Below are 23685 nucleotides of genomic sequence, written 5' to 3' on the forward strand. Positions count from 1 at the left end.
GAAACCTGGTGAACGTCTACTCGCTGCACAGATCTTGTTTCTGCTGCTGCTCTCCTGGACGTGACGTCGCTGTGTGCTGTGATGCGTGACTCAGAATCAAACAGCTACACCTCCTTTCAAATGCTCTTCACTTTTTCCTGCTGTGAGGTGTGACATGAAAACCCATTCAATTAGACTTTCTCTCCCCCGCCCTCGTTTTCATCAAGGACCCAGCGAGATCAAGGTGAAGAACAAAAGGCATAAACGCAAGACGAAATCACCTTGGAAGTGGAAAACTGATTCAGTGGATTTTACTATTACAGCCAACCAAGGCAATAAATAAGCAGAAAATTTTACTTATTGGTTGTTTGATGTTGGAAAAAAGATCTCTTTCTTTAGCAGAGACTAGAAACAGAAAATAGTTTGATTCTGAAAGAAGAACACCTTTCTAACCCCGGTGCTAAACTAATCCCTTTAATATTTGGTAGGAACAGATTGGTTCCAGTTTGAAATTGGTTTTAAAAGGCTCAGGTGGAAGGGAGGAGTTGCCAGGCTGGGACCCCCTTCTCATTCCCACCTCCTCACATATGGACGCTTGGTCAAAACCCTTGGAGTTGCTTTTTTACGCCCTCAGGGCTCCGCGGTCAAATTAGCAAGAATGAATAAGCAACGTCCATTTAGACTTTCGAATTAAAACTAGTGGTTAAGGTTGAGAAATGTTGCAATTTGTTCAGGTTTAGGCACCAACACTACTTGGTTAGGGTTAGGTTAAAATAGCACCCAGCAAACAGCTTCAGCTTCACCAAAAAGAAACGTCAGTGTCACGGAGTTAAATTTCATTTTGTAGCTTCTCTGTCAGAATTTCTCAGTCAGGACGGGTTAATATTAACGAGCGGCGTTTCACTGACCATTTATAGGCAACTATGGTCGTTTGAAGGCTCGGACACGGAGCTCCCTCACCTGCGCCACATTTCAAGGAAGTGAAAAAGTACGGACTAACCGCAGAAACATATGCAGCCTTACGCTTCAAGACATGGTCACATATCTCAACAGTTCTGTTACATTCCCGATCTCAACTTCTACACACACTTCAAACATCTGCTGTACACACATGTACAGACATATCTAAAACAGAACAACACTCAACAGTATGTCCTGCAGTCTGCTCATTAAGCATGACAGATGGTTAAAACCAGTTTCCTAACAATTCAAGGCAGTCCTTCAACATCACCAGTTCCCCAGTTCAGAGACACAAATTACAGAAACACAACTACAATGTCTGTTTGTCCATCGCAGATATCTGAATATTTGAACGATAGCCTTGCGTGTCCCCCACAGTATGAATCTAAAGGACCTCCTCTAGCGCCACAAGAAATATCAACATTTTTGATAAACCCTTAAAAAGAAGAACCCTTTAGATTTGAACGGGCACGTGACCTTTCCTCTAGCTAGCGCCACCCTCAGGACAAACGTTACGTCTTGCTAAATCACCAGTATGTCAAAAGTATGGTCAGGAATGAACACTGCAGCCTGTAGGATCCTTCATCCTGCAGCGTCTGCCCTGCTCAGCGTTACTAACAGACCTTACAGCATGAATCTGTACCGGAAAGCCTGAGCGGGGAGTCGGGTCAGAATCAGCTCGGAGGTTTCCAGGCAACAGCCTCGCTCCTCTGGGATTAAAGCAACAATGCTGCTGAGTCAACTCCTTCAGCAACGCTTCCCAAACAGCCTGCACGACTCAGTTTAGGTCTTTTCTTCCTCCACAGCCGGCAGAGCAGCAGAGAGATAATGAAGCGCCACACTGCTGGGGCCGGGGGTTGGATTCCCTCCTCTAGAGAAGATGACTTCTCTCTAAGTACTAAAATCAAGCAGCATCACGGATACATGGCTCATTAATTTCGTTTAAAGCAACATTATGTAAGATGTGTTTTATTTTGTGTGATTTGCCATTTCAGAGTGTAACTCGACGCTGTGAAGGACATGTGGCTGTACATGTGGACCAAAACATCAAGTGACAACAGAAAACACAGCAAAAGGACTGACTAGTCCAACAGAAAGAAGGACAGCTCGCCGTCTGTCCTTCAGACTTTTATTTCACAAAGCTCTCTCAGGCAGCCTCTTGGCTTCCTCCGCAAGAGCACTTAAAGGAATGTCACTGATGTCCGAGTGTATTATCTAGTAAGTTTGCTGACATTAACTTGAGATTTAAGCTTGCGGAACAGAAACGTTGCAAGAAGGCAGATAAACAGTGAGCTGACAGCCTGGTGTGTGTGATGCAGGCGTATGCTACATGTATCTGTCTGTTTCTTCTTCTTCTTCTTTGTTGTGTGTTGTGTAAAGATGGCCTGACGATTTTTACCTGGGTGCTAATTTCAGACCCTGATTGTACGTCAAGTAGTTGTTGTAGGATGTGCAATGTACATAGAGTGCAATTTATCAGAAATATCCATCCATCGTCTTCCACGAGTCACGGTGGCAGAAGGCTAAGCCGGGTATTCAAGACCTCTCTCTCCCCGGCAACTGTTTCCAGCTCCACCTGTGGGATCCCAAGGCGTTCCCAGGCCAGATAAGTCTCCTCCGGGGTCTACTCTCAGTTGGGCGTGCCCGGAAGACCTCTAAAGGAAGGCGCCCAGGAGCCACCTCAGCTGGGTCCTTTCAATGTAAAAGAGAAGCGGCTCTACTCTGAGCTCCTCCCCCTGCCTATGTATCGGGAGGTAGGCCGCAGTTGTCCCGGGCAACCCGTTACAGTTGATTTAAGTTACTGAGGTAAAAATAATAATAAAAAATAATTCTCTTAATCTGCTTATCGAAACCGACTCCTTTTGCATCTTTTATCAAATCCATTCAGGTTTCAACATTTGTAAGTAACGACTGTGGTTGACTGGAAGGGCAGAAACGGAGCGTCAGTCTAATTAATGTTCACAGCCTGAAACTGAGGTGAGCGGTTTAAAATACCATACCGACAAAGAAGCATACTTTTCAGAACGGCGATGCTGTTGTTACTGACAACATTAACAGTAACTATATTTGGCTTTTTATTGTTATTTTGCTGGTTTGTTAGTCTTATTTTATCTTGATACTCTCTCCGTGTTTAAAAACAGAAATGATCAGTCCACATTCTCTGCTCTGTGTGCTGCACCTTCATAAGAAGCTATAAACAGCTGATATCTGTGTTTACACCCAGAATGTCTCTTAATCCAAACTGTGATTTTGGATGAAAACTGTTATTACTAAGGCAGATTAACCCCCCTAACCCGTTTTAACAAGAGACGGAGAAGGAGAGAGGGCGAGAGACATAAACGAAGAAGAAGAAAAAAAGAAATCGTCTGCTCTTTCTCAAATTTTAAAAACGTCCCCTTACCTTTATGACAAAAAGGGTCGACTGTCAAAAGCAAAACGACACACAGGACCGTTTTCCGAAAAGTCCAGTCAGTAAGTCATGTGACCTAAATAACATGATGTTTAACACGGTGTTTAGGTTTGGTTAAGGAAACGATCGTGGTTTGGGTTAAAATAAGTACATTACGTAAGTCATGTGACCTAAGTCATCTACAAAACCTTATTTAACATAAAACATGCCATCTCTGACTTTCTTTCACACGGGACTCAAACCTCCGAAGACCAGACTTCACTCATCCGTCCACTCCACCACCGCACGGCCGCTCTTTACACTACGTCACCTGACTTCTTCTGCCACTAGAGGCTGCAGCCCAAACTAAAAATGTAACTATGGGTCGTAATAAGCTGTATAATAGTCGACCTATAGGCCCACGGATGATTTTCTGCTGAGGACGGCCAGCGAATTGAACTGTCTCTAACACATGCGACAACTTACCAAATCAAAATTTCCAACCACTAGACAGAAAATCTATTTGCATCAATTCCCACTTATAAGAAAACTGGAAAATGAGTCAATTCCCACCGATTGTTTCACATTTTGATTTCCTGTTCTCTACCAAGGACCAGGGACGCAGCGTAGGCTATCACAGAGTGGACGATATGAAAATACTAAGCATAAAATGCACAACACTGTTGACCATCACATCCACACCTTCAACACCATGTCAATCAAACAACGCCAAAACTACTTCTCCTGTGTAGAAAGCACATGGAAATCAGCCCAGTGAAAACAAAAAGGCCTGTACAAAAATCACTACTCTAAAATATGGCAAAATAGAAACAATTTAATGAATACGTTAACAATGTTAGCTGGAGATATTATCTTAGATGTTAATTTAAACTGCCTTGTTGGTCCGATGCTGCAAACTTTAACGTCAGAGAAACAAGATGTCACAAAACTGACAGCAGAGAACGGAAAACTTGTTAAAGTTACCGATCGCCGCAGTGCACATTTGTTTATTCTATATTTAAATTGCATTGCATGTTTTCTTATTGTGCAAATAAATCTTTCTCAAACCGCGTTCACTTTTAGTTAACATTAGTTGTTACAAGCTATTTTATTATAAGATTTTATAAGGTTCTTCTTTCTGCACTGCCTCTGTTAAAACACTAGTTAAGCTACAGGGGAGTCTCAGTCTCTGTCCCAACACAGACACTTGTGGTTTTGAGCACTTAAGGTTTTAAGATTGTCTGCAACATGCCGTTCACTTAACCCACACTTGATGTACACTTATCCTAATGCCACTTCAGAGTGGTATTCAGAGTGTATCTCACGGTCCAGTTGGTGTTTCAGGACCAACAACAACCAGAAGAAGACGTTTAAGAGGCCATTATATAATTACAAAGTCATAACGAGGACATGACTGGTCATATTTACCAGTTTACTTATTGATCCCGATAATTAGGGCTGTGTATTTATTTGATTGTGATTCTTATCTCTGTAAAGCACTTTGGTCAACATTTGAAGTTTTTAAATGTTCTCTATAAATAAATTGATTAATAGTATTATTATTCACAAATGTCCACACACTGTGTGATTATGGCAGAACCTCCACACATTTAAATCAGTTAAAATGCAATAAAAATGTATCCTTATAAAGGAGAATCATAATGCACATTGTTTACACAAAAGTTAAATATTGTTTTCTTTCATCATTTTCAGACATGCATTCCTTCCCAGTGAATCATCCAGTTCACAGTCACCTAAGGAAGGTTTAAATCAAGGGCAACTGGACTTGGTTGAAGACACTTTCACTTCTCTTCCGAGGGGCTTCTTTATTTCTGACTGACAGGCAGGGGATCCCAGCTAATTAACCTCTGTGGGGTCGTTAACAAGGTGAATGATACCTTCGTTAGTGCTCCTGGCTGTCGTCGTGGTTGTTGGAGTCCCAACGACACGTTTCAAAATATGTCTCCTTTATGTAGAGTAAACTAGAGCTGCAACTATCAACTATATTAATAATTGATTAATCGTTTTCTAAGTAAAAATAAAATTTTTCTCTGATTCCAGCTTCTCAAATGTCAATATTTTCTGGTTTCTTTCCTCCTCTATGACAGTAAACTGAACATATTTGAGTTGTGTATAACACAAGACATTTGAGGATGTCAGCTTGAGCTTTGAGAGACAATGATCGGACATTTTTCACAATTTTCTGACATTTTATGGCCCAAATAACTAATCCGATTATTCGTGACATTAATCAACAGATAGTTTTCAGCCCTAGACTTGCACGCTTCAAGCATCAAGCTCAACGTAATTGCTTGCTTAATTGCATCCCCGGCAACAGAGCGGATGCTTGATTGCGGTTGTGTTGCAGTTTTTTTTTTGTTTTTTTTATCCTGCTTTGTTATTTATGTGAACATAAAATCAAACCAAACCACCTGGGCACTGTGGGAATGCTACCAGAAACAGAACAGGCGTGTAGTGACCCCAGCTGAGGTTGTGGATAAAATCAGCTGATAAGATGGGTACAGTCTCGCCTGTCTTTATTCTCTTAGCTCATTACTGAACGCTCTCCCATCACCACAGGCTGCGCAGCTTTGGCAGCATTTCTTCTTCTCACTGTCATGCCAATAAAGCATATTTGAGTTTGAAATTAGGACACACAGACAATATGACGCTGGTCTATTACTTGTATCACCTCACCGTGTGTCTGCAGCTCATTATTACTGCAGACAAAAGGCAGCTCCTCTCTATCTCCATAAAGAGCGTCTTCAAATTCCAATTTAATTACTAAAGTTTTACTTGTAGGGTTAGGGTGATTATCCTTACGTGCACTCAGGGTGAACCCCTCTCATCTTTGAGGTTTTGGGGGGTTTGCTTAGACCGGTTAGCATGCAGGTTCCTCTTTAATGATCATTTTAAAAAAGTTTAAGGCTTGCATCAGTGACAGAGAGAGGGGAGGGTAGAGGTGATGAAAAGGGAGACAGCAGGACAGAGAGGAGGAGAGACAGGTAGAGAGACAGGCAGGTGCACAAAGGACAGGTCAATAGAAGCAACACCGTCTCCTCCTCAACACCTCTCCAGTCCCTGCTGAACCACCACTGACACCATCAATACCACTGCTGGCAACTTTGATAATACTGCCAATATTACCGCGCATTTAGGAGAGCGACACCAGTAGGCTACTTCTCACACTGTGCCAGCACCAACAAACAAACAGCCTGACCCTGCCCAGCCCGCCGTGCTGCCATGTCGCATTTCATTCAGATTTACAACCATCAGCTGCGTGGAAAACACACGACGACACGAAACCCCGCGCAGCAGTGCGGCACCACCGGCGGAAAACACGCAGTCAGTCAGAGCCGTGTGGAGGAGGAGGAGGAGGCAGGAAAACACAGAGCAGATCTCCTCTGTGTTCTGGTTGTTGTTGTTTTCTTACCAGTAAAGCAGCTTGTTGTGCAGGATCGCGGGCGTTTTGTCCGAGGCGCAGTTGATGCACCACATTGTTGCTGCTGCTGCTGATGACCAACGCTGCTGCCGCTGGAAGAGCACGCAGGAGGAGAGCGAGCGGTCAGAGGAAGAGAGAGAGAGAGAGAGAGACTGCTCTGTGTCTACCTCTCTCCACCCCTCGCTCTTCGTCAGAAGCGCATCATCATCGCTTGCCTCCCCTCCTCTCTCTCTCTTCACAGCGCTGTGCTTGTTTGTTTTCTCTGTTCTTCCGGTTTTTTCCCCCCCAACCTGAACTCCTTCAAACTTTCTAACTGATTGTTCATCTAGTTCCTGTCCTGAGAGAGGAATCCCTGCTCTGCTGCTCTCAGCTTTCTTCCATTTTTCTCCTATTGAAGGGTTTTTCCTTAGAATCCTAATCTAGGGTCTGAGGCAGCGGCGGACTGGCACAATAATGACTCCATCCCGGACCACCCTGTCCATTCAAACCACCAGACCGCTAATTGTTTAGACAAACCCTATTTGTTGATGTGACAGGTACCAAACTAGGCAGGCTATACAAATGGCCACCATCTTCATCTGGGAACGATCGTCGCTCCTCCACCGGATTGAGATGCGCTTCCTTTATTATCCTGCCGCTGGTCAAGTTGACAATTAACGGCCAAAACGGCTGTCAGGCCACGGGGAAATCTCCTGGTGCTTCAATTGCTAGTCTACTAGTTGTCTAAGAGCATTTGCTGCAGACTGTAAAGCCCCCTGAGGCAAATTTTTGACATTGATGTATACATATATAAAATGGACTTCACTTTCGCTTTTATGATCCACTAAATGACTTGAAAAGTAACTGAATTTTACCCTTAAAGGGCAACTACACCAATTTATTAACCTACTGCACATCCATAACATTAGAGACTTTCAAGCCAGGGCAGATATTTCCAAAACACTGATGCTTTGAGAAAGCCTGACAAAGTGTCCCTATCTGAGGCACAAGGTATCCTTCAGTGTAGTATATAGAACACCTTTAGGTTTAAGAAAAGATCATTGTTTGGAGTTGAAATGAGTAGGCCTACATCAGTGGTCGGCAAATAGGCGGCCAGCAGCCAGATTGCTTTGATAGGATCAAAAATAATAAATACATAAATAGCAGCTGGTGTAATCACTTCCTCTGAAGTGATTGTGCCTTCAAAATAAAAGCGCAAGAACGTTTTTTACAGCAATGCTTCATACTGAGTTTATTTAGAGCTTTTACCTTTTGAAAAAGCAGCCAGTAAACATGAGATCGGATTCCCCTGAATTTCATCAGGGAAATGAAAACAAGGTACCTTGCAATAAAAACATCTTCCTGCCTACTCGTGCACGGTGCGAGAGGATCAACGCTGACTGAGGTTTCTCCGAGCAGCATGCAGGGGAATAAATAAATCACCTTGTGTATCTCACAATTTCCCCCGATGGGACGATGAGATTTGTCGCGGTTTAGAAAATAAAGTTACTGAGGGTCTGAACAAGGTACGCAGCACTGCGAGGCACATGGGGTGGGTGGGGTAAGGGGTGGGGAGGCAGGGGCACATAATATTTCAAAAACTTAAAAATGCATTAGACTCGTAGACGAAAAAGAGAGCTGCTAACCGTTTGTAGCAAATATATCTACTAGACACTGACACCACCACAGTTGGTATATATTAATTTTGGATCAATGTTGTCGCTCAGGACAATTCAGTAGTTGCTAAATAGGGACAGGGAAATGCTTGTTCCACCTCTCTCCCTATTGTTCTCTATCTCTCCCTCGCCTCTTCCTCATTGTCGCCCTTCCTATATTGATATAGCTCAGCTCCATTGTGTATTATCACAGCTTCAGCAGTAATCAATAGCACTAATGAACTCTGCCTCGCTCCATTATGTCTCTCTCTCTCTCTGGATATTTACATTATGTTTAATAGTAGTTCTACCACCTCAGTTCAATACTAATTTATTAACACGAATATTTTGAACTGCAGTCTCTCTCTCTCTGACCAGTTTATTGTAGAAGTTAAGTTTAGAATAACATTCATCAGCAGAATAAAAAAATCTATTTAATTCACAGCAGAAGCGAGAGTATTGATCTGATACTTGTCAGACACATAAAAAGATAAATCAGAGTGATTAAACATGATTTACAGAGGTCTTTGCAGACCCATCTCTTTCTCTGCATGACCTCATATAAATCTTTGCTTCCACTTGGCTGTGATCATAAAACAGTAACTAGCATAATCTTTACCTGTGTATTTAAAATATTACAAATAACCCTTTGTTACCAATCAAGCCTTCCATGCAGCCCTATGTCATAATGTTTAATATGGAGCTTCAACTCTTCTGGGAAGGCCGTCCACAAGGTTTAGGAGTGTGTTCATGGGAATTTTTGATTATTCTTCTAGAAGCTCATTTGTGAGGTCAGGCACAGATGTTGGACGAGAAGGCCTGGCTCGCAGTCTCTGCTCTGATTCATCCCAAAGGTGTTCTGGGATCAGGACTCAGTGCAGGACAGTCAAGTTCTCCACACCGAACTCGCTCCTCCAGGTCTTTATGGACCTCGCTTTGTGCGCAGTCATGTTGGAACAGGAAGTCCCCAAACTGTTTCCACAAAGTTGGGAGCGTGAAATTGTCCAAAATGTTTTGGTATGCTGAAGCATTAACAGTTTGTTTCACAGGAACTAAGGAACCACCATTGCACTCGGGGATGTAAGGCTTGGATGCAGCTGCTCGGCCGTGGAAACCCGTTCCATGAAGCTCTCTACGCACTGTTCTAGAGCTAATCTGAAGGCCGCACAACGTTTGGCGGTCTGTAGCCATTGACTCTGCAGAGAGTTGGCGACTTCTGCACACTGCAATATTATATATATATTACGATATTCTTTTGACGGCTACATACATGATATCATGCTAACTCAGCACCACGTGATGATGAATAAAAACTGCTAATAGCAAAAACAACACAAAGATTAGAATTACGTTAAACTGTATTTTCAATAAAGAAAAGGCTTTGAGGGCAAATTGGCAAACTTTGGTAAACGTCCACAAATCAGAGCATTATCTTAGTCTGTGGGGACTTGGGAATTAAGATCAACTAATGTTAGCCTAAATGCAGAAACGGTACCTTTCCGGTGCCCTCGTAGTGGATGTTCGGGATTTTGAGCACAAGTTAATGATACGCTAGCTGTGACCTCGGAAGTAACACCAGTCATTGCACGAGTTAATCAGACTTGCTAACATGAGCAGCTTATTTTAGTGCAGACAAACAGAGAAGAAGACGAAGAAATCTATAGTTTTTTAACGCTGCTGTTAATAATATTTTTTATCAAAAACACACAAGTCCATAACACAAGCATGCACAAACGGGACCTACTATACACATGCATTAATACATGGAGCGAAGTCAGAGCGAGGGGGCTGTCGTGTAGTGAGGCGCCACTAGCACTTAGGGGTTCAGGACCTGGCCCTTGCTGATAAGGTGAACTCACACCTCCGTGCTGAATTTGAACCAGCGACCCTCCGATTCCCGAGTCAAGCGCCCACAGGCTGAGCTACTGCATGTAAGTAGTGTTAACTTCTTGCTATTTGGGCAGGCGATAAGTGTCTCTCTTAACTAGAACTCAACGCATGCCACTTCAACTTGCTGAGAAATCCAAAGCATGACAGAGCTGCTGTGACATGTTACGGCTGCTAAACTATGATTGGATAATTGGCTATTTTTGCGTTGCATCAAAGCAGCCTACATTGTTTTCAGGTGAAACGTCCAGTTGGCCCAGCAGAAGATGAACCAAATAAAAAAAAAAAGTTATTCACTGCTTCCTGAAACCATGTAAACAACTCTTTAAACCAAGCATTGCAGACGACAAAATGGGATTTAGTATCTGTGTGACCTGCTGCTTTAGTGACATTTAGAGAGATCTGTTCAATTTCAGCTGAAAGAGTATAATGTACAGATTTGTTTCAGGTATGAAAAGCGAGAGTCGGATGTGTTTGCTGGCGTCTAACAACCATGAAATGAGATCTCACGGACTGTCACGCTATCAAAACAAGAAAACAGTGTCGGGCTTCTAATTTCAGAGGTGAGATGCTGATTGGCTGCAGAGAGGAGCTTCCCGGCTTCAGCGACTGTGACAGCAGCAGAGTGATGAGTGACAGCTGACTGGTTTGAGTATGTTGACGAGGTGCAGAGAGGCCGCAGCCTCAGGCAAAGCGGGCGAAACGCCAGAGTCAAAACTACTCAAATATTCAAGCAAATGTGCTGAATAATTAACTTTAGGAAACCATTATGCATTTTAGCAAAGTGTGTCTGTGTAAAGACTGCATGTTGAGGGTTTTTCACATGAAAGTCAGACTAAAACTCAAACAAATCACTGTCAATAGATCTGGAACCATGTTTCCAAGAACTGTATTAGTTAAGAGCCGTGTGTTTGGATTCCTAACTTCCTGCATATTTCAGCATTTTTCAGTCCATTAAAGTGTTTCTTCTTATCTGCCAGGAGCTGCTACGCCGACCTAACGTCATTTGTTACGTCAACAAAGCCTGAAGAAGAGAGTCCTTCTGTTTCCGGTCCTGGATCGTGGCGGGCCGCAGCAAACGCTCCAAAGTTTGGCTCAGCTTCACTAAAAAAGCTGCAGTAAGGAGGTTTGGTGCGAGGGGAGGAAGCAGCTCCAACATGACGAAGCGTTTCCTTCAACACGGCGTTTATCTGAAGGAACGCTTCACCGTGTTCAACGTGTCGCGCTCTCCCAGATCCAGCTAACGCTAACAGCAGCAACGCCTCAGGTACAAAACACAGGTGAGCTGACGTTCACCTTCTATACTGAAGGGAAACCGACGATGGCTCCAGATGAGACGAGTCCCCAGAGACGCCGCTCTAGGACAGAGACTCCTCTCAATTTAGACATGAAGGGGAAGAGGAGCGAGGAGGAAGAGGAGGAAGGAGATCTGTGCTGAAGGAACCAGAACTGAGATTTAATAAGAAGAATCGGATTGAAACGACACCCAACCATAGTGATAAGGGGCGCTCCTATATCCACTTACAGCCAACTGTGGGAGGTGTAATGAGGCTTGTGCATCCATGACCTCAGTGTTTCTAAGCCGAACCAAGTGTCCAACTCGCCGAGCATTTATTCTTTACTCCTCTCCCCCCGATTCTTTTCTTGTCACGTCACTAATCTCTCTCTCCCTCTGTTTTTATCTTCATCCATCCTCCCAATCTCGGGCAACAAAGCGTGAAACATGAAAGAGCTTCCCCTTGGTTTCCACGGCAACAGGAGCCGGAGCATTTCATAATTTTCTGCTCGGCGACAAAACGTATTGACCCACACATTCATCTCTCTCTCTCTCTCCATCTGTATCTCCTTCTTCTTTCTGACCACTCATCGCCTCACGCCGTCTCATCCCTCTTTCAATTTCATTTTGGCCTACTTCTTCTTCTTCCTCCTCGCTTTTCATCCTTTCCCTGCCTCTGTACTTTCTCCCTGTCCCTCATTCATCTATCCATCCATCTTGCCCCCCCCAATCCTCTCCATAGTGACTCTTCAGCCTGCGGACAAGTTTCAATAATTCATCATTACTTCTCATAAGCTGCCCTCCTCCTCCTCCTCCTCCTTCTCACTCTCTCTCTTCCAGTCTCTCCATTTATTCCTTCAAACTCTCCATCCTTAATTTGTTTCCCTTTAGCCCTCCTTCTCGCCTTCACTTTGTCTTCTTTCCCTACCTAACCATTCAACCTCCACACTTTGGAGTAAAAAGAGGGAAAGAACAGGAAGTGTTTACATGGGGTGTTTCTCAGGGTTATTCCAGGTTAAAGGATCAGTTCACTCTCAAACCACACGTCACTCTCAGACTGCAGCAACGTCTTCAGACTCAGTCAATAAGAACAACCCTGTTTATATGAGACTGTCCTCACCAGAAAAACGTAGGTTGTTTGTGCAGCACAAAATTATGCCACATATTTACGTTTATTGTGCAGTGACCTCAAGTGGCCGTACAACGCTAGCACATGAGAAAGTAATGAAAGATGAATAAAAGATAGTGACGTATGCGTAACGTCAGAGGAACCACACAATAGGCTGAAATGTTTCCTGCTTTGGCTATTAAAAGCAGACAATTGGCTTTCTAGCGGGAGGGGCGGGATAACCGCCATCTTTAGCGTTACGGGCTCTCCTTATAGAGTTTATTGAGGATTCGTAAAAGTGGCGTGTCTCCTATATGAAACGTTTCTAACGCAGGTCGTGTGATTTACGTAACGGAAACAGAGTTTGAAATTGCCATTTTGGGAGGCACGGACAAATGAGTCTTCTTGGGAGACATGGATAAAACCACCTATATTGTTGGTTAGGTTGCAGGACTTGTTCTAATTTATTTTCAAACGTTGTCGCTGCCTGGTTTATGTTTATGAGGCAACATGAATGAACAACAGAACAACACTTTAACAACAGAGTCCTGTTTCTGTGGTTAGGTTGAGACAATAAAAGCACTTAGGGAATAAAACATGTTGTATCTCAAGTCACTGTGGAGTTTTTTTGTATTAAACCAGACTAGGATCTTTACCTAAAATTTACCAAGTGCTATTATGGTCAGCCATCCAGCTGATATGGAAAACAGGGCTTTTGGGCCCCAGTGCAGACAGACGGAGGTAAGGTGAAGTTTATTGAACACAACATGTGAAATTTGACAGGTGAGATAAAGTTGGAAGTCCCAAAAAAACTAACAAGGTAAATCAACAACGAACAGTCCAAAGTGAAAACATGAAGCCGCACAACGAGAAGTTACAAGGGGAAGCACATCAGACAATCAGTGAGGACGCAGGAAGTAAAAATGACCAAGTTTTATAACGCTGCAGTCACTACAAGTGGATAATGCTCTGCCGTCCCTTCACACAAAGCAATCCCAGTCCCGGCTGTTCTCATCTGTGACACCACGATGGTGGAACGAGCTACCGCACGCCATCAGAGCAGGGGCGTCCCTCTCTGACTTCAAGGAGCTCTTGAAAACTCATCTCTTCCACCTCTAACTCCTAACCTCTAACATGCACTTCCTGTGCTCTTCTTCTTCTATCCCCTACAATGATCTTCTATTGATTGCAGTTTTTTGTCTTACGTCCTTCCCTCGGTATCTACCCCAGTGATGTGATATGTACTGTGAGCTCTTACTAGTATTTATTGCTGCTCTTACTAGTATGTTTTGTCAGTTGTAGATCTGTAGTTGATGCTCTGTTGATGCTTGTATGTTGTTCCTCAAATGTAAATCGCTTTGGATAAAAGCATCTGAGTAGATGAAATGATATTGAAATGAGTAAATGTAATGCTTGGCAAGATTTGATATGTTAGCGGAAAACATTTTTAATGAATGACGCTTTTATCCAAAGCGACTTACAATTGTTAAAAGTTTGCACGCCTCTGGAGCAACTAGGGGTTAAGTGTCTTGCTCAGGGACACAACGGTGTTTCACAGTGGATGTGAACCCGGGGCTCCCCCACCGAAGGCATGTGTCTTATCCACTGCACCATCACCACCCTGCTAGTGAACTACTGATTCTGTTTTGTATATTTTAATCCGGACAACATTTTTACCTTCAAAACACATTTGCAGTTGCAAATTAGTTAATATCTAAACATCATTTATATGAGAGAGAATTATATCCATATTGGATGTTTCCGCACAACACAATTAACATTAAATGCCAGACAGAAAGGTGAACAGTTAAGTGCAAAACAGTGTCACAACAACAACAGCAGTGTCACATACTGTAGCTTCGTATGTCAGCTGGCGCCTTTAGCGCACACCGGATGAGTGTTTCAGTAAAGTTACAATGTCAAGACGCTTATTTTATTTCAACCAAATTCAGCCGGGCTCCTTTTTTTATTTGTTGTTCCACAAATATTGTTAATGATTCATAAGAATTCAATCCAAACTTTTTTCAGCTTCTGAAAAGGGGCTATGACAGAAAAAAGTTTGAGAACCACAGGACTACAAACACATTTGTAATATTTCTCCTTAAATTCCAATTGTTTTTTTGTTTTTTAAAGCAAGTTTCCGTTGGGTTTTTCATAACTTGGAAAAAGAAGAAAGAGTCATGAAGAAGACACTTTTGGAGAGAACGAAGGAGGGAAGACAAAATAATAGAAAAGTGAGGAAAGAAGAAGAAGAGGATGGAGGGAAAATGAGGGCAAAGTCAAAGGATGGTGGTTTGTGGTGAACGGGAGGAGCGGAAAAAGGAAACGATAGAAGAGGGAGGAGATAGATGTGGAGGAATGATGGGGAGAGTAAAGAGGAAAAGCAGGAAATTATGTAAACGTTGGAAGGGAGAGAAAAAAGGAAGCAGGATGAATGAACGAGTGGGGGAAGAGGAAAATGAGATAATGAAAGGAAGGAGGAAGAAAATGTGATAAATAATGGAAACAACAGTTTTAATTCATCTCTCACTTTCTACACATTCATTATTTACCAATCTCTCCATCTTCCTCCATCTTTCTCTTTTGCTCACTCATCCTCTTTATTCCTCCATTTTGATTTACCTTTCTTTTAATATTGTTCTCTCTTTTTTTGCCTTTCATACCATTTTTGTATTTTACTTTGTTTACTTGCATACCTCTCTCCTTCCCCATTCCATCCTTCCTTCTGCCTTTTCTCCTTTTCCTCCTTCCTCCCACTCCCTTTCTCCCTCCATCTTTCATCCTTGTCTTTCCACTGTTATATCCTCTCTTTTGTTCCTCCTTTTATCTTCTTCCTCCTCTCTTTCTCCTTCCCTCCCTACATCACTTCCTGTTTTTTCCCTCAGTCATGGTTCTCATAATCAACTTTTGCTTGGACAATGAGTGAGAGAGAGAGAGAAGAGGATGTTGCCTGGAGACGGTTGCCATGTAACGGGAGGAGGAGTGGCGGTGGCAGCAGGAGTCAAGAGAGGTGTTGCTATGCCAACGCAGGTTTCACGCTGTCACTGATTTCAGCACAGAGTGGGAGGGGCCCCGAGATCAGAAGCATATGGAGAGGCACACACACACTCACACTCACACAGACACACACGCAGACACACTCACGCAGACACACAGACACACACACACTCGCACATGCATGCACACACAGACACACACACTCACGTGCACACACACACTCACGTGCACACACACACACACAGACACGCACACACGTGCACACACACACTCACAAAAGCACACACGCACACACACATACACGCACACACAGACACACACACGTGCACACACAGACACACACACGTGCACGCACACACAGACACACGTGCACGCACACACAGACACACACACATGCATTCACACACACACAGACACGCACACACAGACACACACACGTGCACACACATACACGCACACACAGACACACACACGTGCACACACAGACACACACACGTGCACGCACACACAGACACACGTGCACGCACACACAGACACACACACATGCATTCACACACACACACACGTACACACACACACACTCACAAACACTCACACATGCATTCTCACACACACACTCACAAACACTCACACATGCATTCTCACACACACACACACGTACACACACGTACACACACACACACTCACAAACACTCACACATGCATTCTCACACACACACACACACATGTACACACACGTACACACACACGTACAGACACACACATGCATTCTCACACACACTCACACACACACTCGCACATGCACACACACACACACACACACACACACACACACACACACTTGTCACCTCTATGGCTAAAGAATCACTTCACCATAAAAAGAGCTCTAAGAGTCTGACACAGTGCTTTGAGCTAAATGCTAAAATCAACTCCAACCCTGCTGATGTTTAGCAGGTGTAATATTTACCATGTTCACCATCTTAGCTTAGCAAATACATGCTAATTACAGGTACAGTCTAAAACCTTCTGCTGAAGAAATGTAAAAGGTCAAGACCAGCTTTTTACCATCCTGGGTACCCTTAAGCAATGTTTATGCACATGTACGGCAAGTAGTGGTTAACGTTGTGAAAAAGCGCAATTTGGTTAGATTTAGGCATCGAAACTACTTGATTAGGTTTAGGAAAAGAGCGTGGTTTGGGTTAAAATAGCTACGGTACTTACCGTGGCCGGCCCTGACGGTGTTGGAGTCCTAGGCGAGATTTAAAATTGCTTTAAAAAGTTCAGCAGCCAAACTCAAAATTTTAGCTTGTATAGATGAACAGCCAAGTCAATAATTGTGGTCCATAATGAAGAAGTGTGATCAGCTTCCACATCATAGCCTAAATTGGGCGCCCAAACCTAACCTGGGATCTGGGAATGTGTCCCCCCATAAGCTGTGTGTCAACCCAGATACTATTTTCTTGCATCATAGTAAATTTATGTGGTAATTTTCCTGAAATGCAGAAGCATTGGTTTAGTTTAAACGGTGAAGGGGGCAAATAAAGAGGAAGCATTAAAGACTTACTTTCCTGCATTCTGGTGAATATTTCTGCACCAATTTATGGTTTATCTTCATTTATCTTCATATATATATTAAGAAACACAATATTCAGGCGGTAGCCTAGGTGACAATTCAAAATATCAAAATTTAATAGAATATAATGCAGTTAGGCTTTCAGGCAATCTGCAGCTAATGCTTATAAATATGTTTTCTCATGTAGATCCACTTTTCTAATAAAATCCCTGCTGAGTCAGTGCCATGCTTAGCCTTCCCTCCTCTTTTGAGTCTCTGTTTGGGGAAACAACCTCTTCAAATACGTGGCACATTTTCACCTCAATGATAAATTAATTCATTTTAATTATATTAGTTACGAACTCCTGGACTTTAGTAGCTCCTGTTTTCTGCTTGTGTAAAAAACTTTCTGCACATTCAGAATTTCTCCCATATATCTTTATTCTCTGACATGTCCAGAAAGAAATCACAATATTACGAGACTAACATCATCATTTAATGAGAATTCATAATATTTTTAATTCCACCTGGCCTTTACTCGGCTGTGAATTATGTTATTGATCCACTAGTATATATGCTATCCCCTTTATACCGTTAGACCAACACAGTTTGGGGCTGCATGCTGCATGAGAAACCAAAACCAACCGAAAACACAACTGATCAGGCAGAAATCTCAGCACAAACCCACACGTTAACTTCAGCAGCTCACAGTCCAAAACACAGCCAGGCTGCGCTTCAGTTTTAAGATGTTTATATTGCAAAACTCTACCAGCTACATTACTGTCTAGACTCACAACGCGAGGTGCACATGATTAAAATCGGCAGTGTCTCATTAGCTGGGTGGAGTTGAAAACGTTCTCTTGCGGCACCCCCTGACATTTTGCGATCTAGACGACCGCCTATGTCGCCTAGCCACGGGCCGGCCCTGGTGCTTACGTAATTTAACTTAAAAGTTAAATAACATTGCTTACAGAACTTAACTAAAATCAATGTTGACTTTTTGTTTCACACGGGAAACAAACAGTGGTCGTCTGGGTGAAAGTCCAGTTTCTGACCCACCTGTCCACCAAAACACCTCCTTACTCTGACTTTGTGTTATTTATAACGGGCCTACTTTCAGCGTTGAACAGTGGCTGACTTGAACTGTGATGCGAAAGCGTGCTATGTGCATTGGTGCCAGACGCTGATGGATGTGACAAAGTGTAGGTATGTGAGAACGGGCTAGCCACCCCACGGTTACCTCACAACCACTGACACGCCGTCCCTCCATCTTCAAAACTGCATGTCATGTTACTCAGAATTCATACGGCAGAGCCATAGTTACATACTAACTCCGGTTTTGACGACTACACAGGCTGCATTAATCGATTTTTGTAGACTGTCACCTCATTCAACTGATAGGGAAATAAATTGACTGTACTTATGAATCAATATTTCAAGGTGTAGGCAGTTAAAACTACTTGGTTAAGGTTGGAAAAAGTTAGAAAGTTAGAAAACAATGTTTACCGTTGGTACGAGTTAAGATGTGAACTAGTGCTGTCCCCGTCGCGGTTTCTCGCAGGTCTCTTTCAAGTACTATTTAAAAAGAACATAATATTCTTTGTGAGGTTCACGGCACAAACAAGTCGGCACAACCCCGGTGAAGCTGGGGCTCCCTCTCTTCAGCCGCCACACACCTAAACACGCACATACACAGACACTCTTTCCTTAAGGGTTTGTGTGTGTTATTCACGCACTTTAAAAACATTTATTAAAAGCTTCTTTCTTTTCACATTTTCATTTACAGCATTATTTGTTGAAATTTATATCTTAATCGGCTGCATATGAACGTATTGGGAGAAAAACGGTAGTTCTATGTAAAATCAAACATTGAGCATCCCCATATCGCTAAAATAGTGTGATCCTCGCTTCATAACGCCGCTGCAAAGCTTTGACTGTGAGATTGACTGTCAAACCAGGCTCCGCCCTTCGAAGCATTGAATCTTTGACTATTGGGGGTCAGCCCTAATGTGAACTGTGGTTCCTGAGCCTGTACTCTTCCCTTAGAGGTCTGCTGCAACAGAACGGCATGTAATCTAGAGATGCAATGCAGTACTGTACTGCACCACACACACACACACACAAAGAGGAAGAATTATTCGGCCAGAAAGTAAGTGTGTGTGTATAGAGAAGGCTGTTATGTGACTCTGCAGGTGTGTGTTTGTCACTGGTGCACGCTATATGTTGTAAGCACATCAGGTGTGTGCGTGCAGCAGCTGGGGCTACCTCAGGACAGTCAGCTGTCTCTGCAAGTTTTATTACATTTCTACATTTTGTCAGCTGATCTCGACGAATTGAAATTCTGTGTTTCCCTGCAGGAGGAGTTTAGAGACGCGACTGGAGGAGACGCAACTAGAAACACAAACAGGAAGTAGTTTGACAGAGAAGCAGAAATTAATGCTGCGTTCACGTGCTCTTCGGATAGTCCCATTTCGCTAGCTGGGAAGTCGTTTTTCCTGACTTCTCTGTTCTTGTACAGGGTCTCGGTGACGGGTTGTGTGATTTTGCCAGGGACAACCGGGGGGGCCGCGCGGGCTTCAGTAAACCAAAATCTTACAATTTCCTCATTTAACTAACGTGTGCCGTCTGTAAATGATGATAAATCAAATTCATCACACCAGCTCACGGGTGCCCCATATGACAACGTTTGCAGTCAGAGGTCACAATTCTACAGCAAAACTGCCAGAAAGTCGGACACACAACAGCAGGCCTAACAACAAAAAGTGCAATGAGAAGCCTTTTGTTCATTTGAAATGACAAACCATCAGACTGGATTTTAAAAATTACCCAGACAGGTAAAACGCCTGAATTCCAGAGTGAAAACAAATATCATACTTATTGTAAAAAGACTCACAAAATACTTTAAATGAAATAATAAACTCAATATTGATGTCAAAATGTGTATCTACAATAACTAATCCTCAATTTCACTGCTCATGCCTGACATTGACATATTATTTAAAGTAAAAGAAATGAAGGTAGGAAAGTTAAGTGTATCAGAGAAGCTAGATAGCAAACTACTGACATTAACCTGCAACATCTCCATTAGCGTGATGCACTGGACTGAAGCAGCCGTGCTGCGAGTGATGTGCTCAGACAAGACATTCAATAACGTCAAGGTTAGGAACTAGTATGGTCCATTGCAGGGGTGTCAGAAATCGTATTTCAAGATCTTTGGATATCAGGCAAGAGTATGAGTAATATATTGTAATATTTATAATGACAGGTAAGAAAGACCCCCCTGAACTGTTGTTTTGGCCTCTTCTGGGGGGTCCAAGCCTTAATTAGGGGGGGTCAGACCCCCCCAATCCCCCCCATAATTCAAACCATGGATTTTGCTTTCAAAGTAATCAAGCTTGACGATTTTCTTCCAGATTTGTTGCTGCACTATTACATTACATAAAACCACTGAATTAATATTTTTGGGTTAATGCTAATAAATCATCTAGGTAAGTCTACGTGGACAGCAACTAACAGTTACAACCTAATACTATATAATAATACCATTAAATTCAAGTGAATTTTCCAGCCCGTCATTAGCAGAAAAACGTCCGTATAGGTCGATTATGCAGCAGCTAATTACGACCCGTATTTACGCTGTTTGTTTGGCAGCGACCTCTAGTGGCAGCGGAAGCCGGCTGACGTAGTACAAATAGCGACAAAAGCTCGGGTTTTGAGTGCTGTGTGGAAGAAAGTGAAAGTTCAAGTGTTTTAAGTTAAATAACATTTTGTAGATGACTTCCACCACGTGACTTCCATAAATATTTTCCTAAACCTATAACCAAGAATTGCAATTTGAATTTCTCCAAACACAGACATGTAATTAATGTTAGTCACTGAGGGCCTCTGGTTTATCGGGTGCTGGATCAATGCGAGTCAAATGTGTGTGATGCTTTACGATGTGGCCATGCCTTTTATTGTTTTTCAACTTGTGCCTGACTGTATCAGGACATGATTGACTTCACGATAGATTTAGATTGAGTGTTCTCCAGAAACAACATGAAAGACAACATGTTCCAGTGGTGAGATAGTGCTGACCCGGAGATAAAAGCTTCATGTGCTGAGACACTGCAGCTCTGATGTGTGCGTGTCCCAGTGAGTTCCTTCTGCAGAAGAATAAAATTCACAGAAAGACAAGTGTTTGGTCTGAGCTGTTTATTTGTCATCACAAAGTCTTTAAATGTGTTAAATGTCATGTGACTTAGGTAACTGTACAGCCAACGCTCGTACGTGTCGTTTTCAGGAACAATCATGCGGCGTATATCCATGTACTTTTCCTATGACAGTATATGTGGTTTAGGTATGAGGACGTATTAGTCGGGAAGTCATTTTTCTGACACCACGTGAATGCAAGGTTACACCCCCTTCCGATAAAATGCACCTGTCACCTTCTGGACCCTGGCAGTCTTTTAAAAAAACAAGTACTCAAAAGTAAAACATTCAAAAGACACAAAAGAATTAGCATCAACATATACTTAAAATCCCAGAAGTACTTGATGATGTAGAATGGCCCATTTCAGAAAAATACATATTACATTATTGGATTCTCATGTGCATTCATGTCTTCATCACTAATATTGCAGGTGGAGCTAACTGATTTTGTATTAATAATATAACTCTGCAAAGTAACTAAAGCGGTCAAAATAAATATAAGAGTAAAAAGTACAGTATTTGTCCCAAAAATGCAGTGGAGTAGAAGTATGAACTGAAAATACCCCATATTGTACTAAGCTGTAGTACTTGAGAAAACGTTCTTAGTAACAGCCCACCGCTGGAGCCTGGCAGGTGTCAGGGGGAAAACTTGCACACAGCACTGAGCAATAATTAATATTCAACATGTTCCTTTGACTTTACAACACATGCTGCAAAAGACAGGTGGGTATAAAATGATGGACAGAAATGGAACAGAAACAAGATATTATCCCATAAGTTTCCTGTCAGAGACAACACAGCCAAACATCCAAACATCCACACGTCTCAGTCCAACATCCAAACATTATTCAAGGAATAGTTCACCATTATGGAAACTATGCTTTTACACTTGCTCAGCGGTGAAGAATCCACATTTTTACACAGTTTAAAGTAAAAACATTCCACCACAAAAAGTCCAGCATTAACAATTTCACCTTTGAAACTCACTTATAAGTTAAAGAAAGTGGCCACTCTGCTGCAGAATGAGCCCTGTCAGCGTTACAAACATGAAGTTACTGGATTATTACTGCAGTTGCTGTAGGTGATCAAAGTACAGCTAAGCTCATTTTTCTTAATTATATTGTTTTAAAAGATGATAATTTGAATGTCAAACACTCATTTTCAAATAAGCAAATAAGAGTTTGAGTAGTAGGAAATGAAAATACTAAAAGTAGCTCTACTTACAGTACTTCAGTAAATGTACTTAGTAAGGGTGGTTGTCTTGTATGTATGTAATGTAAATAGCTGTAGTCTCACAGACAATTAGATTTAAATTTCACTGATGACAATTAGACTAAACAAAAACCCTCGTTGTGGACTGTGAAAGAGGAAGAACCTGGAGATTTAATCAGGTTTGCATCGCTCTCTTCCCCATGTTGATGCCTGAAGGCGGTTTCTGAATATACTTCCTGTTAACACGGTGGGTTAAAACGTACTCTTATGCATTCACATTGCTGTATAACGTGAACTCCATGAGCACTGGGCATGGCTAAAAGTCTGAGCTGACTCGCTCTCTGTTAAACCATCCATTTAAATTCACTTATTCAAGTTTAGCAAGTCAAACACAAAAAATTAAACATATATCAATTATATTTTAGGGTGGATTTCCCCTTTAAATTTGGTCCCATTTGCCAGTTAGTTGTTTTTGTCCTAAAGCCAAACTCATTAAAAAGCCATTTAAACTGTCCCAGCTTACACAGAGGACGGAGCTCATTTCTGCACAGAAGAATTTCTGCTAACTGTTCCCTGACGGCGACTCAGCGTGTTGCACGAGGGACCGTCAAGAGAGGGAATTAAACCTCTGACTTCTCTGTGTTGGTCTGTCATTCCCATTATGTGCCCAGAACTACAGGCATCATCGGTTTCCCATAATTCCATGCGCTTGGCGAGGTGCTGCCTCTGTGTTTAGGGCGTCTTTGTTGTGTTAATTCAAACAACAGGAGGCAATGTGGTTTTTAAAAATAGAAACCAGAAGCAGCCGGAGGGAGAAGCGCGTACTGACGGGAAAAGTGATTTTAATTAATAAAAAAAGTGTGGAAATTGTAGTTTTTATTAAATATACTGAAATTAAATAGAATATAAGCCTTTAAGGAATCCAAACAAAGTAGTAAAGCAGTAAGTGTGCTGAACAGAGTCTGTTCTCCCAAGAGAACCTCCAGCCTGACCTCAGGTGAAACGTGATCATTCATACTTCCAAATTAAACTCTGCAGATCTGTTTCTCTACATTTTA

At 42.4% G+C, this 23685-nt stretch overlaps 1 protein-coding gene across 6 annotated transcripts in view; it reads right to left on the reverse strand.

The window, feature by feature from the left end:
- Window positions 1-23685, reverse strand: part of LOC119905440 (IQ motif and SEC7 domain-containing protein 1-like) — a 198659-nt gene that overhangs the window by 78045 nt on the left and 96929 nt on the right. The window contains exon 1 of one of the 6 annotated variants that reach the window (XM_038722480.1): window positions 6762-6939. The exons of the other annotated variants lie outside the window; for them this stretch is intronic. Within the exon in view, the coding sequence (XP_038578408.1) occupies window positions 6762-6826 (65 nt within the window). The 5' untranslated portion in view covers window positions 6827-6939. Of the gene's footprint in view, window positions 1-6761; window positions 6940-23685 lie in introns of those variants that run through there. 6 annotated transcript variants of the gene reach the window in all.

The sequence above is a fragment of the Micropterus salmoides genome, unplaced genomic scaffold, assembly GCF_014851395.1.
Source record: "Micropterus salmoides isolate LMB-PRFRI ecotype aquatic unplaced genomic scaffold, ASM1485139v1 Ms_hic_scaffold_16, whole genome shotgun sequence".
Classification (NCBI taxonomy): domain Eukaryota; kingdom Metazoa; phylum Chordata; class Actinopteri; order Centrarchiformes; family Centrarchidae; genus Micropterus; species Micropterus salmoides.